Source organism: Ruditapes philippinarum, unplaced genomic scaffold (genome assembly GCF_026571515.1).
Source record: "Ruditapes philippinarum isolate M1 unplaced genomic scaffold, ASM2657151v2 ctg1779_1_1_1_1, whole genome shotgun sequence".
In the NCBI taxonomy this organism is placed as follows: Eukaryota; Metazoa; Mollusca; class Bivalvia; order Venerida; family Veneridae; genus Ruditapes; species Ruditapes philippinarum.
In genome coordinates, this window is record NW_026852234.1 from 119,890 (window position 1) to 134,514 (window position 14,625).

Below are 14,625 nucleotides of genomic sequence, written 5' to 3' on the forward strand. Positions count from 1 at the left end.
TTTAAACAAACACAAACAGGAAAGTCAAAGGCATTACTTCAGGAAATATGCACAGCATAAAAATGAATGTGACGTCAGATGTGAACCAAATAAGCCAAAAATGATGTCATGAATTTTGATTTCATTCTAAATTCTCATAGCATGATGATGTTAAAATTGAAATAGATGATAACTTTTGTTGCATCTTAGTACAATAAAGTATAATTTATAGTTTAAAGGCCTAGTACTTTATAACTCAGACCTAGGTGATTAAATTGATGCACATATAAACTTTAACCGGGCATCATTCTAAAAACAATGCACCCAAAATAGATAACATAAACTATTTCCTAGAAATATCACAGTAATATATATTACCTTGTGCAGCATTATTTCCATTATCTGCACCTTCCTCTTCCACCTCTTCTTCACCCTCATTGGCTGCCTCGGCATTGTTATCTTCATTCTGATTGTTCTGATTGGCTGCTCCATCTCTAGCTCCGCCCCCTCCCAAACCAACAAGATTGTTTACAACACCGATATCCAAAGGATTCTGAAATGACAGGACAATATTTAAATTGTAACTGATGAACTATATCAAGAATTTCTTCTTCATTTTTTTCCACAATAAAATAACAAAAAGTTAGATTGATAATATATTATGTTGAGATGGTAACCAAATAAAGCAGAAAGCAAATTATCCACAAGTCTCCTTCAACCATTGAAGAATATAACAACTAACTTAACAATCTTCTTCTTTAAATTCTTAATGTATATTCTAATTAATTCGACAAAAAACTCAAACAAGTTCTTCAAAAGTTCACATAGAAGTCACACTGGCTTGAAACATTCAAAGGCAACCTGGAAACAGTTTATGTAAACATAAATTTGATAGAGCTCCTCAATGTTGTTTTGGAAAAGCTTAAAACATGGCTTTTTGCTATGAGAAATACTAAGAAAATTTATTTCAAGCTTCAGTCATCTCAAACCAAATATATAGAAAGAGGTTTATAGCACATACCATCAACAAAATATCCATTCATACATGAAAGGTCTTACAAAAACAGTTTGAAAAAGTGAAGAACTACAGGAGGAAGAATAAACTTTATAGAAAAAAAATCAAAAATATTTAGAATTTTTAGAAGAAAAAAAACAACAAAAAAACAAACAATCCACAGCTTAAAAAACTGTCTTGCTATGCAAGTGGTAAAATGATTATATCATTGTGAGCCTAAAACATACTATCGAGTTATATACAAATTAATTACCCTTTGTTGTACACCAGGCACATCCTGTTCTAACCAATCGGGCCCTCCTCCATGCAGGATCTGTTCACGTAGCCACACCAAGCTGATAAATGCACATAATGTACACGCCACAACAAAACAACCATGGAAACAATCGGATGCAATATTTTCACTGAAAATAGAATAGTTAATTCTTGCTTATAAATCTTTTTAATACAACAGTAATACTTTAAAACTACTGTGTTAAGGAAGTGGCAAAGATAAAGCGTAAATATTTTGTTTTGTGGTATTTATTTTTTAATTTCCCTATATAATTTTTTGATGTTGAAGAATTAAATGAGGATTGTTCTTTATTAATATGCAGAAAAACTCTATTACATAAATTCAGACTGTAAATTGTTTTGTTGGGTTACAAGTCATGATAACACTAAATGATATTTGGTAACTTTAAAGCTTTACTGGTAGAGGAAGACCTCATGCACCATCTCAGGGATTAGAGGGGACTAGAGGGCAGCTGTGTAGAACCACCCATGTTCCATTAGCTACCTTAATAGTTTCCTTACATGAAAGAATCAGAAGTGCTTGATGAGATTCAAACCCACTGTTGTAATGGGCAACTAATTTAAAATCAGCAAAGTAAACCACATAACCAAGCAGGCCTCCTGGAAAGGACACGGTACAGGTTGAAAAAAAAGTTTTTATGCTTTTGTTTCAGGAATGTTGAGTGTGAACTTACATGGCACAGTAAAGCTTCATACCACAACTTTTAAACTATACAGTCTGAAGAAGAACCTTACAAATGCTAGATAGGTAACTTCCTCATGGCTTCCATAAAGTTTCAAAATACGGAAGTCAGAGACTGCAAAATGTCTCACATTAAAAGTCACAATATATGTGTAAAGAAGGAAAAGCATTACATTTTGGAAATCACAAGCCAAAGTCAAGATGTTAGTGACTCCCAAACTTCCACTAATGAAAACCCTGGGTTTTCCTACCATTTAAATGCATGCCTCTACCATTTAGCCACGGAGACCCGTGTTTTGATAGTGTATTTAAATTTTAAATCTATACTTACGTAGATAACATATCAAGTGGTAATGTTAATAATGAGCTCACAGATCCAGTAAACAGACATCTGTAAATACGACCTAGAAATAAAACAAGTATGTAGGGTACACTTTATATTTATACATACTTCATCATCATGCACATAATAATATACAAATGTACATATTTTTAGCACATAAAATTATCCAATTTGCAAAAAAAAACACATTAAAGATTATAAATATATCATAGAAAAGAAGTATATATTGCAAAAGAAAATTTAAAAGAGAACATTCAAGTAAGTTATTTAATTTTTATGAGAGGAATTTTTGATTATCAAACTCTTCTGTTGTAATAATGTTAGATAATGTATAAATTGTGTCATGTTTGATGCCTCTGTGAGTTATTTTAGGCACCGGCAAGTGCTCTCATAATCCTTATTCATAATCCTCATTATGTACAACAAGTACATATCCATCATATAAGACAATACATCAACTTACAAGCTGTTAATGGAACAACACCAAGCCAGGCAAACGTGACGAGTGTATAATGGAACCAATATCTGACGGCTTTTCCTACACTACCTAACAACCCACTCACTATATCCTTTATAGGTAACCTCTTTGGCATATCTGGTGAGTAAACTGTAACATGAAACAAGCAATATTTATATCTTTGATACTTTATCACATAGGGAGTTTCCAAACAAACAAGAACAGTCAATAGGACAGCATGCTCAACTATTCTCAGTGTTGACACGAGTCTGGATAATGTTAAATTTCGAAGTTTAAAAAGGTACATAATTCTATCAAAATGAATGTTTTAAGTAATCAGCATTTGAGAGTGACCTTCAATTATGTTCTTAAATAAGTGTGGGAAGTTTAAACCCATTCCCTTCAGTAGTTTTTAAGGTACCATCTTGCATGCAAAAAATTAACAGTGTGATGCTGAAGCCTGGGTAAGTACAACAGATTTACCTATTCTTTGAATAGACCAGCTTATAAAGCAAGTTTCTTACATATTGTATACTTCACTGTTACCTGTTTATATTGGATTTTGTAAAGCCTTGTACACTGAAATATACATAATAAAATTACAGGACCTTAATACCGAAACACTTATACTTATCAGCCAACGAACCTGGTCAGACTGCATAATTTTAACAGTAAAGGGCCTAATCAGAATGACAACTATCTCACCGGACTCAACAATGATGAACATTTCTAGAGAAAATCTATTTCTATTTTTGTCACCAAACTAAACTTTGAATGTAACAGGTACCCAAGGGAATTTCAACATAGAAAGTATTGAAGAACTTACTTGGTGTAAAAGCAAACCGATGTTTGCAAAGTTCGCAAAACTCCTTTCTGCTGTATTTTAACCATTGTACCAGACTGAAGACAGAAAATATAAAACAAAATATTGACAAGTAAAATGGTTTCCTGCGGTGAACATTTTAATGATATAAAGATATTTCATTTAACTATTTTCAACATTATTTTTGGGGGTGGGATTCAACGTTTGTATCAGGAATTTTGTTGACAATTGAATTAACGATCAATATAGAAGAAGGTCTTTGGAAACTGGTGACCATTGAAGATTGGAGAAGGTCGAACATAAAACAATTATATATTTTTTAGAAAATTACTAAAAGGACTACCATTATATGAATAATTCCAAGCAAAAAATAAATAAAGTAAACACACAAGTTTACGCAGAAAATATCTCTATTTATTATGGCAGATGCCACTACGAATATTTTAATTTTGTAAATTTTCAGTATAAACAATTTATTGTTTGTAAAATTTGAGATAGACATCAAAGAAACATTGAATTTGATAATTTTCAAACACATCATTTAAGTTTTTCCACCTTAAACGGTAAAATAATCATAGAAAATTAGAAATATCACGTTATAGTTTTTTGTTCTTAATTAGGAGTACTTCAGACTAATTCCCTGCAGGTAAATCCGTAACCGGCAAAAGGTATTTAGCTAGGTTTTCGAAAAGGTCAATTAACCAATCGTGTACGGTTTACAGATAACATGCTCCTCCATGTACCGAAAACAGGTCACGTGCTTCTCCGTGCCTCAAAAGTTAAACGCGTACCAATACCCTGCGGTCTTCAGGGAATAACATTCAATACACATACAGAAGTATGTACATGTACAGTCAAACTTGTGAACAAAGGTCATCCAAGGGAGGAGCAAATATGGCCTTTATAGTGGTCTATATTTGAAAATTACATTGTTCTTTTTTAGTTTTAGTCAATGAAGGAGCTGGCCATTAACACTGGATTGACTGTATCTGTCAAAACTAGTAAAGCTGATGTTTATAACTGTAGTTATTCATACAAGTTTGTTTAAAATTTCAGTAACAATACTCTATATTTGGTGTATTTTCACCTCAAGGATCAACCTCAATACTGCTTCTCAATTTTAACTTTTTAATATGGAAGCCCAATGAACTAACAATGGACAGTTTCAAAATGATAACAATGCTGGCATAGGGTGTGATAAGACTTCATAGGCATGCAATCTGACCTTGACACATGCATGTCTTCATTGTAGCTTGCAATCAAGAGATTGATGTTTGAACTACTGTATTGACTTGAACTCAGGACACAAGGATTGGACATACAGAGTTGGCCTGCTACTATACTGGTCAACTTGGCAAATTATTAAGAACGCTAAGAAAATCATGTAATTCTTACCAGTCTTGATGTATGAATTTGATACTGCCCGTGCAGACACATGGATGATACAGAGGTTTATCTGACGTCCCCTCACATCTGCACACACGACATATATCTGAAATTATAAATGGTATAATATAAACATATATATCATATAATGATGACAACTATAATCTCTTTAAATAATGTCCATCCAACTTAAATACATGCGCTTGCCGGCTATATTTTAACAGTTACTTAATTGAGCAGTAAAAATAGCATACAAGATAAATATATACAGTACTTACACATAAGACATGGGTATTAATAGGTTCAAAGAAGCAGAACACAAAAATCATCTAATTGAAAGGACCATGCCTACATGTTTATAAGCATTTGCATGCTTTATAAATTTTCATGTAAAATTTTTGCATGAATCTGCAGGTGTGTTGCTTTAAGTTTTAGAAACACTTTGGTACATTTTGTACATACCATATAATAGCTTTTAATTAAACAATACATAAATACATGTTATAGTTATTACTATCTTAACACATGATTTATATATTAATATGTGAATAAGAAACATTTTTACCTTGGGAAGTATCTAAATACAAATCCCCAGCCATATCATGTGTGATACATTTTCTTTTATTAAATAATTTGTTTGTATCCTTTTATTTAATGTGTCTATTCATTTAATACATTTAATAAATCTTTTCATTTAATGTATCCTTTCATTTAATGTACCCTTTTCCTTTAATGTATCCTTTCATTTAATTTAAGTCTTCCTGTTTCACTATCACATTAAATTTTTCACAAAATTCAAAGGTTTATTATTATATTGATCAACATTCAATATAGAAAAACCTACTTTTTAAAGCTATGTTACAAAATTCAATTCATGCTCCAACGTTCAAATTCACAAAATGAACCAACTCTATTCAGTCTTTCAAATGAACACACAAATTACTTTTATGTTAATTTATATCAAGGTCCAGTTATCAGACATTCTTATTGTAACATCTCACTATTTTCACATACAACACTTTTACAAGGAATTCCTTCACTCACACTACTAATGAAAATCAATAAGGATTACTTAATCTTTATTCCTGCCCAGCTGATTTAAAAGATTATTTACAAATTTTTGAACTGGTGGAAAAAGTTCATAACTAATTTTACACCTGAATAGTCTCCCTTCAAGAAGTTGGGGAAGTCTATCTATGCTGTAAACTGGTCAATATTTGACACCGTCCAATTTGGTGAATAAACTAGATGTAATATTTCATACTTTGCGGTTTCAATGTATGACTATCAAATCAGTAATAAATGAGATATAAATAATCATTATGTAAGACGCTGCATACAAATGCATAAAAAGTGTCAGTATTAAGATAACACCTGAGTGAGTAGCAGGGCTTTTTCCCCCACTTCTATAGCAGGGTCATTTTAAGTCCTGTTTTTCCCTCAATAAAATTCTTTAAAATAATGCAGTTTTCACCTAAAATTCAAATGATTTAATAACATCAAGAAAATTCTTTAAAATAATGCAGTTTTCAACTAAAACATCAAGTTTTCCTTCCCTTTTTGCAAAGCCATGGTGTTTATTCTCCCAAAAGTTGGATAGCTCCACTGCTCTTTTAATAGTTGGAAGTTTATTCACTAATTATGACACTAATTTTTTCCAAACTTTCCCTCAAATTTTTAAAAAATTCCCTCAAATTCTAAAAAAGTCACAAATCACAATTAAAACAAATTCAGTTTTTTATACATGCACATTGATGTGACTTTAAAAAATCATTTTGTAACAAATTAAATTTCATTTTTAATAAAAATCAACAAATATTAACATATCAATTTTTTTTCGACACCTAAAATTTGTACATTGTAAGACACTGAAAATCCTTTGCCACTTAAAACCTGACTTTATAGTAGAAACATAAGGATTAGGGATTATCAAACATGGTAAGGCAAAAAGTGACACCCAGCCAGGAGCAATATAATCTTTTCATTAATATTTCAATCTGTTTTCAATACATTTGGTACTTTAAACACTTCATGTAGCTGCAAGTTTACAAACATATAAAAAGAAAAACACTTTTAATACCACTTTTATGGAACAGATTTGAATACATTTATAACATACTTTTATATAGAGACCACATTAGTTTAATGTATAAACAAGAAATTGTTGAACTCAGTGTTTTGAAAGGAAAAATCAAAATAAAGCAGTGTGTTTCATTTTAAAATAAATTTATAACAAATAAAGATCACATTTATGATATAATGCATTAACAAGGAATTATTCAACCCTGGTTTTAAAAGTGATTTTTTAAAATTTCCCTTCAGCAGTGTGTTTGGATATTAACAAAATAATGGTAAATTTTATTTATTGCTTTTATCTTATTGTAGTAAATTTTTAATAGTAGACTTAATGCATTTTACCAACAACAAAAGATTGAAACTTAAGGTATTAAGTTGTTTTTTTTTATTTGAAAATTGTTTGGTACTTTTTGAATAATTAGAAAAAAATAGTACATTTTATTATGCTATAGTAATGGAAAAATGATAATTTATTAATAAATTTTCTTGATTTATACTTGTCTTCAAAGTGGTTGCTTTTCACTATTTACATGTAAATATAATATTAATGATATATCTCTTACTGTTACATATACATTTAATTAAATGTAATAATGTATGTAACTTTACTTATATGTAAATATAAATGTAATAATACACATCACTTGAGTTAAATCAAGAAAATATGGTGGTTTTTATTATTATCATTAAATTATCCATTATAATTTTTTAACATATCTAAGCAGTAAGCAGTAGGTAATTTTATTAAACATTAAATTATTAATCTGGGCTTCATTCTTGTATTTATTCAATTTTTTCAATTTTTTTCTTAGATGTGCATATACATGTACATGTACTATAAATCAATCCTGTATATATTTGCCCTTTAAATTAGTTATGAAATTTTGATTTAGTACATGGATATTCAATAAAATTAATGATACTGGGTAATGAATATTTTGTTAGCATTACAATGTACATGTGTAATTAATTTTATTTTATGAAACATCGTTTTAACATGTGAAATTTTATAGCTGTAGCTGTAAATACAAGTATGTGATTCACTGGGCCTAAAAAATCTAGTCAACTGTTATTCAAATTTGAAATCTACATCTTAAACTAATGTTGTATTTTAAATTTTAATGCTGTAGCTCTGCTTAAAACAAAACAAAGCTTCAATATCTAGATTTAAATTCTGTAGAGATCTGAAACAACATGCATATTGTGATATTGACAATTTAATGCTTAGCCTAGCTTTACTTGTTAAATTATAGCTTTACTTGACGTCGACGACGTCATTTGGAGACAACGTCATCTTTGTCTTATGACATCATGTATTCAGATCAGTCAATAAACTTTATAATCATGAATTAGAGTTGATTGGTAGAAGACATAACACATATGGTACAAATTTTATAACATTACACATATCTGTATTGAGCAATTTACTTTTGTATTAATAAATTTAATATGCATGTAAATTTGTGATAAAACCAATTCAACTTTAAACTTTTTAAACTTGCTGAATAAAAAGAGGTAGTTGTACCACAATTATATACCATATAATACAGTGTAGTATTGATTATCCTTAATTGCTAAATATATTATGTTTACATTGACAAATTAATTCAATTACAGGGGCATTATGTCCAACGAAACTGCATAGTCTGCACATATGTGTGTTAATTGAAGTAAATTATCAGAAGTAACTGTGTATCACCAATTTGGTTTCAATTTAAGTTATGCGAAGAGGCCAGGAATAAATTTATCGACAAGCGCTGTGTGATACATAAAGATCTGTTATTGTAAATCTGAATGTGGTTGGTAAAATGCGCAGCGATGTCAATTTCACTTTCATGTTCAAATTTCGGGTAGTTCATAAGGGGCAAATTTTGAAGAAAAGTTTAACAAGACAAATCTGACAATGAGAAGTGTTGTTGTCAGGTTTTAACCACAGACACTTGGAGTGTAGACCCCGCCCTTCTCCACACCTGAATATTAAAAACTAAAAATATTAATTATTACAAGAATTAGTATTAAATTTTTGCTTATATTAGTATGAGACGGTTAAGTGTCTAACACGTGAACAAGTTTGAATAGAATTTCATAACGTTTTAAAAAAGTCAATTTTTTACCAACGCTTCAATTTCCTGAAGATACCAAGCTTTGAAATGTAAACACAACTGACCTACATGAATTTCAAGCATTTATGTTATTGCATGCCATTTCTTTGCTCATGTGTAAATCAGTCGAGGTATTGTCCAACAACATTGACCTGGCACTCTTGCATTTGACCCCATAGTCGGTAAATTCCGTAAACGTTACTGTTTATTGTAAATCGATAAGAATGTATATATAACCAGTTGTTAAATGATCTAAATAACAAATCCCTCTTAGCACAGTCGTAAAGTGCTTTCACTTCAAGAATAAAGACGCACACTCGTAGGTTCGAATCCTGGTTCAGCCACTTTTATATTTTTTTCTTATTTTAAAATTTCTATTTCTCTCTTAACTCGTGCAAAACGTTTTGAGTTTTGGTTGTGTATGAATTTTAATTTGTATTATGGATGTGCTGTCCTTTTTATTAATTAAAGATAATGTAATAAAATAAAAAATAAAATTGTATAAAAACACTTCTTAAAAGGTATCCTAAAAACCAGATGTAGTAAAACGATTTCAAATTAATTCTTGCAAGTTATTTTCAAATTGAAATAAAAAAATGTATGTCCTCATAACGTGGTGTTGGTAAGGTATCGAACCAGGGAACTTCAGATCAGTAGTCAGGCATCTATACCAATACACCACAACTCATTGACGTGTGAAGTTAATAAGATATTGATATATTCGTTAGATACCACCGTTTATCACCTGACCTTTACGGAAATTAATGAAGTGCCAGGTCAATATTGTTGGACAATATATATTCTTCTAATAAATAAACATATACTGTGCTCCTCTTAGTTCACGGTACGTAACGCTTTGAAACCAGAAAGCAAATAACAAATGAAACTTATGGTACAAAAATTGTCATAAGCTGTAACATATTGTGATTTTCTGCTGTATGACACAAGGAATCAACAATATATTCAGTCAAAATCAGTTTTGATGGGCCAGACGTAGACCATATGTTGGTCATTTTGAAAACTGTATGTCATCATTTAAACCACGGTAAATGGTTTTACACTTCAGTTTTTTCATCTTTTAGCTAAAATTTCTACATGTATTTGCTTAATTTTAAATATTAAAACTATTTTTACTTTGTAACTCAAAATCTATTTTTTCAACAAGTAAGAACATTTAGAAAATGATGATTGTTTCAAACTTATACACAAATTTAATGAACTACTGTTGCTTTTTGCAGAAATTTGTAAACGTGTTCTGTTTTACGTAAAAATCTAGATTTAAAATATTTTGCATAAACTCTTTGTTGTTTAGGTATCAAATAAAATATGTCAATTGTGACCAATCCTAACACTGGTCATATGAACAGGGCTCATCCTGGGGGGAAATTTTAGGGAGAAGTGACGACCTCGCGAAAATTAGGGAGAAGGGAAACAACCCAATGTGTATGCATTAACATGCATGGCTATACATCCTTTAATTATAATATAAACACAATTATCATCACTTATAATATTTCTCCAGTTTATTAATTAATAGTAGTATTAATTAAAAGTAGATTAATTATTTAGTAGTAGATCAGGCAATTGCATCTAAGCTTTCTCTAAATATGTGTTTATATATTTTCATGTACATTTGTTGATAATAATGTGTAAGAAAGGATGATGATGAAATCAATTTCATATTTTTTACTTTACTTTCCTCACCTTTAAAAGAAAAGATGAAGTCACATTGGATATTGATTAATAATATCTGTTCTATTCTGTTCTGGTAACAGAAATTTCTCTCAAAGTCCAGAATGTTGTAATGTCACATTTATATGCATATAATTATGCTCATAAAACAATTTTCACACATCAAAGAATATGTAAAATATGTACTGCAAACATTTGTGCACATTATATTTGATCACTAAAATTACATACATTAATTTCTTATTGAAAAATTTGACTGAGAAATTGTAGAAAATTAATTTCTAATTACCTCCCTTTATTTTCATGAAATGTTAAATTCGGTAATATCTTTATAAATAATGCTTTTTAAAATTTACAATATCGATAAATCTTAATCTGAGCGTCATATTTACGAATTTATTTTGAAACAATAAGAACACTTCTTTCCAGACAAATGTTGTTGTTATATACACGTTACATGATATACGACCGATATGTAGTTAAGCCGGGATGTCTTGCCCACGTGCGTAAACTGTGTCAAATTTGGCATTTCTACAAAGAGAACAATGCCAAACACCCCTGCTGTCTACAACATACCAATCGCAAGATTTTTGCGAATTGGCTTTCTTAAATTTTCGCGTATCAGAATCGGTTACGGCATTTCGCCTTGTAGCCATGACGTGAGCGACATAACAATTTTACAGTAAAAATTGATGTTAACAGACAGAAATCATTCAAAACTATGTTTAAGTTTTTAATCTGGTTGCTGATCATTAATGAAATTGATTATTTTTAATTGACTAACAGTTTTGTGATAGCCGTGAAAAATCCATTGCACATCGCCTTTACTCGGGTTAAAAACCCACCATCGAAGTGCATCGTGTACATCAATTAGGGAAGATTGTACTTGTTTAGATAATCGGGGAAAAACAATTTATAACTAGAGGATGCTTTTGTAAAAAAGCGCATGTCTCCCCCACTGCTGAGAATAACTGTGAATGGAAACAGGAATGGAAATGGAGAAATCCGGAAATGAGAAAATGACCAATGGTCACTGTGACCTTAACCTTTGACCTACTGACCCCATAAACAAGAGGGATCATCTGCTCAATAAGACCAATCATCCTATGAAGTTTGAGGGTTGTAGGTCTAAAGGAACTCTAGTTATCATCCGGAAAGGAGAAATTAACCAACGGTCGCTGTGACCTTGACCTTTGACCTACTGACCATTAAAACAATAGGGATCATTTGATTAATAAGACCAATCATCCTATGAAGTTTGAGGGTTGTAGGTCAAAAGGAACTCTAGTTATCATCCGGAAATGAGAAATTGACCAACGGTCACTGTGACCTTGACCTTTGACCTACTGACCCCAAAAACAATAGGGATCATCTGCTCTATAAGACCAATCATCCTATGAAGTTTGAGGGCTGTAGGTCAAAAGGAACTCTAGTTATCATCCGGAAACGAGAAATTGACCAACGGTCACTGTGACCTTGACCTTTGAACTACTGACCCCAAAAACAATAGGGATCATCTGCTCAATAAGACCAATCATCCTATGAAGTTTGAGGTCTGTAGGTCTAAAGGAACTCTAGTTATCATCCGGAAACGAGAAATTGACCAACGGTCAGTGTGACCTTGACCTTTGACCTACTGACCCCAAAAACAATAGGGATCATCAGCTCTATAAGACCAATCATCCTATGAAGTTTGAGGGCTGTAGGTCAAAAGGAACTCTAGTTATCGTCCGGAAACGAAGAATGGACGGACGGACTGACGGACGGACTGACGGACGGACTGACGGACGGACAGGGCAAAAACAATATGTCTCCCCCCGAGGTGGGGGAGACATAATTATCGCCAAATCCCGTATTAAACTCGCAAAACTATCACACAATTATACCGTTTCGGGCCGATGCTCTCATTATTTACTGTTTAGAGTAGGCGGTCTATCGCTTCGCTTACAGGTAGAAGGGTAGTATAAAGCGACGCTCTGATTGGATAATGATAATTAGCGGTCGTCATATGGGCGGATACAATCTCTGCTCTTTACATCGCTAAGTAATTACTATTTGGGAATTAAGATTTTATCGGCGATGTTGACTTCTCTTTGATCAATCGGAAGAGCGAAATTGGAATATACACGGCGAAGTTTTCGCCAGAATCGCCCTTCCGGATGAGCCCTGATGAAAATATGCCATTACCGTGAAATAAATTACAGTGATTTTTTTCCAATTTTCAAAACAACCTGTGGCTTTCTGAAGGTGAAAGTGTAGCGCAATAAATCAGAAAAGGGAAAAAATCAAATTCCAACAACTAAGAATGGAATTTACCAACACATTTATAAAAATTCAATTTATATTCAATTTAAAATGCATGGTACATAGCAGAGGCTATAGAGACAGCTTTCTGTCTTCTAGCTGATATAATAAGTCAGATGCTGTTTAGAAATAGGTCTGGTGAAGAAGTGCACAGGGCATTTCAGGGGGAAAATATTAGCTTTTTAAGGGGAAAATATACCTATTTTGAGCTAGGGCTAAGGGGAAACAGCCTTTATTCGGCTGTAAAATACAGGGAAAAAAATCACTGAATGATGACGTGGAAGTAGTGATGATGCGGAATTAGTGATGTTGACAATGACTTTATGTTACTATCCGATCGTACCTTTCTTCCAAGCTTCACACATTAACTTAAATTTTCTTAACCGTGTCACATGTTTGTTTGCAAGTTCATGACGACTGGAATGTTTCCCCCACCTAACAGCGGAAAAATCGTAGGAAAACAGAACATTTCGTAAAAAAAATGTACGTTGTTATCGTCTCACACACGTGCACATGGCCTATATTTACGGGAGCGAAAATACAAGGTAAACAATAAAAAATATAGAAAATTTTATTTCTTTTTACGTTAAGACTTTTACATTCATTGTTTAAATATCATTTTACTTAAATTATGTTTCTTTATAATTTCACGTGGCTATCAAACTGGCTGGATGAAATTCCTCCGTATGTGATGACTCCGTGTAAAGAAATGCAGGTGTTTTATTCGTTAGAGAATTATGTTTGGTTCTCGGCGCGCAAAACAGTGCTGAAACTCATTCCAGTCGTCTCACATCAAAGGAAATTGTACGTTGTTATCTTTATGAAATTAAGATATTTTAGGGACTTTTTTAAATGTTGTCAAAATAGCGGAAACAAGTTTCGTGTTCAAGACATGTGACCAGGTTGTAATATGCAAAATATTTTGACGTACGGTTATCAAGATAAAAATAGACATGTTCAAGTGTATGCAAGTGTGGATCAAGAAGGGGAGCCACGCACATGACCCCAAGTTTCTGTGGTTTTAACTAAAGATCTTTATAGGCAAGCCATTGTCAGGCCAATAATTTGGACTATATATACATTGTTGCATACAAAGAACATAAGCTCTAGGTTCATATTTCAAGTTATAAACATGAATGAATTCGGTCAGAAACAAAGAGCACCTGCAAATTTAACATGTTAACAACAAGTGACCAAAAAAAATTTGGCAAAAAAAGTTTATAAAATCACATTCTTTTGCGATCTGGATCGAACATGGCCAAAATAATACGTCATTTTCATATTAATAAATATTTCTTAAACAAGTGTACATGAAAAGCAATCAAATAAATTTGAAAAGATATGGTAAATTTCAGTAAAATTCTAACCTGTCTGTGGCTCATCTGTGTCGTCGACGTCCATTTTGATTTGATGTCGTAAATTATGTCAAAATTTGCCAAAAATGTACTTTTCACCAGGAACGTTTAGAATTA

The 14,625-nt window shown here is 31.7% G+C and overlaps 1 protein-coding gene across 1 annotated transcript in view; it reads right to left on the bottom strand.

Annotated features, from left to right (window-relative positions):
* LOC132753429 (E3 ubiquitin-protein ligase MARCHF6-like) overlaps positions 1 to 14,578 on the bottom strand; it is a 39,421-nt gene extending 24,843 nt beyond the window's left edge. The window contains exons 1-7 of the mRNA XM_060743901.1: positions 14,521 to 14,578; positions 4,989 to 5,085; positions 3,597 to 3,670; positions 2,777 to 2,920; positions 2,302 to 2,374; positions 1,248 to 1,398; positions 358 to 532 (exon numbers count right to left, since the gene is read on the bottom strand). Coding sequence (XP_060599884.1) covers positions 358 to 532; positions 1,248 to 1,398; positions 2,302 to 2,374; positions 2,777 to 2,920; positions 3,597 to 3,670; positions 4,989 to 5,085; positions 14,521 to 14,554 — 748 coding nt within the window. The 5' untranslated portion in view covers positions 14,555 to 14,578. The remainder of the gene's footprint in view (positions 1 to 357; positions 533 to 1,247; positions 1,399 to 2,301; positions 2,375 to 2,776; positions 2,921 to 3,596; positions 3,671 to 4,988; positions 5,086 to 14,520) is intronic.
* Positions 14,579 to 14,625: the final 47 nt, after the last annotated feature.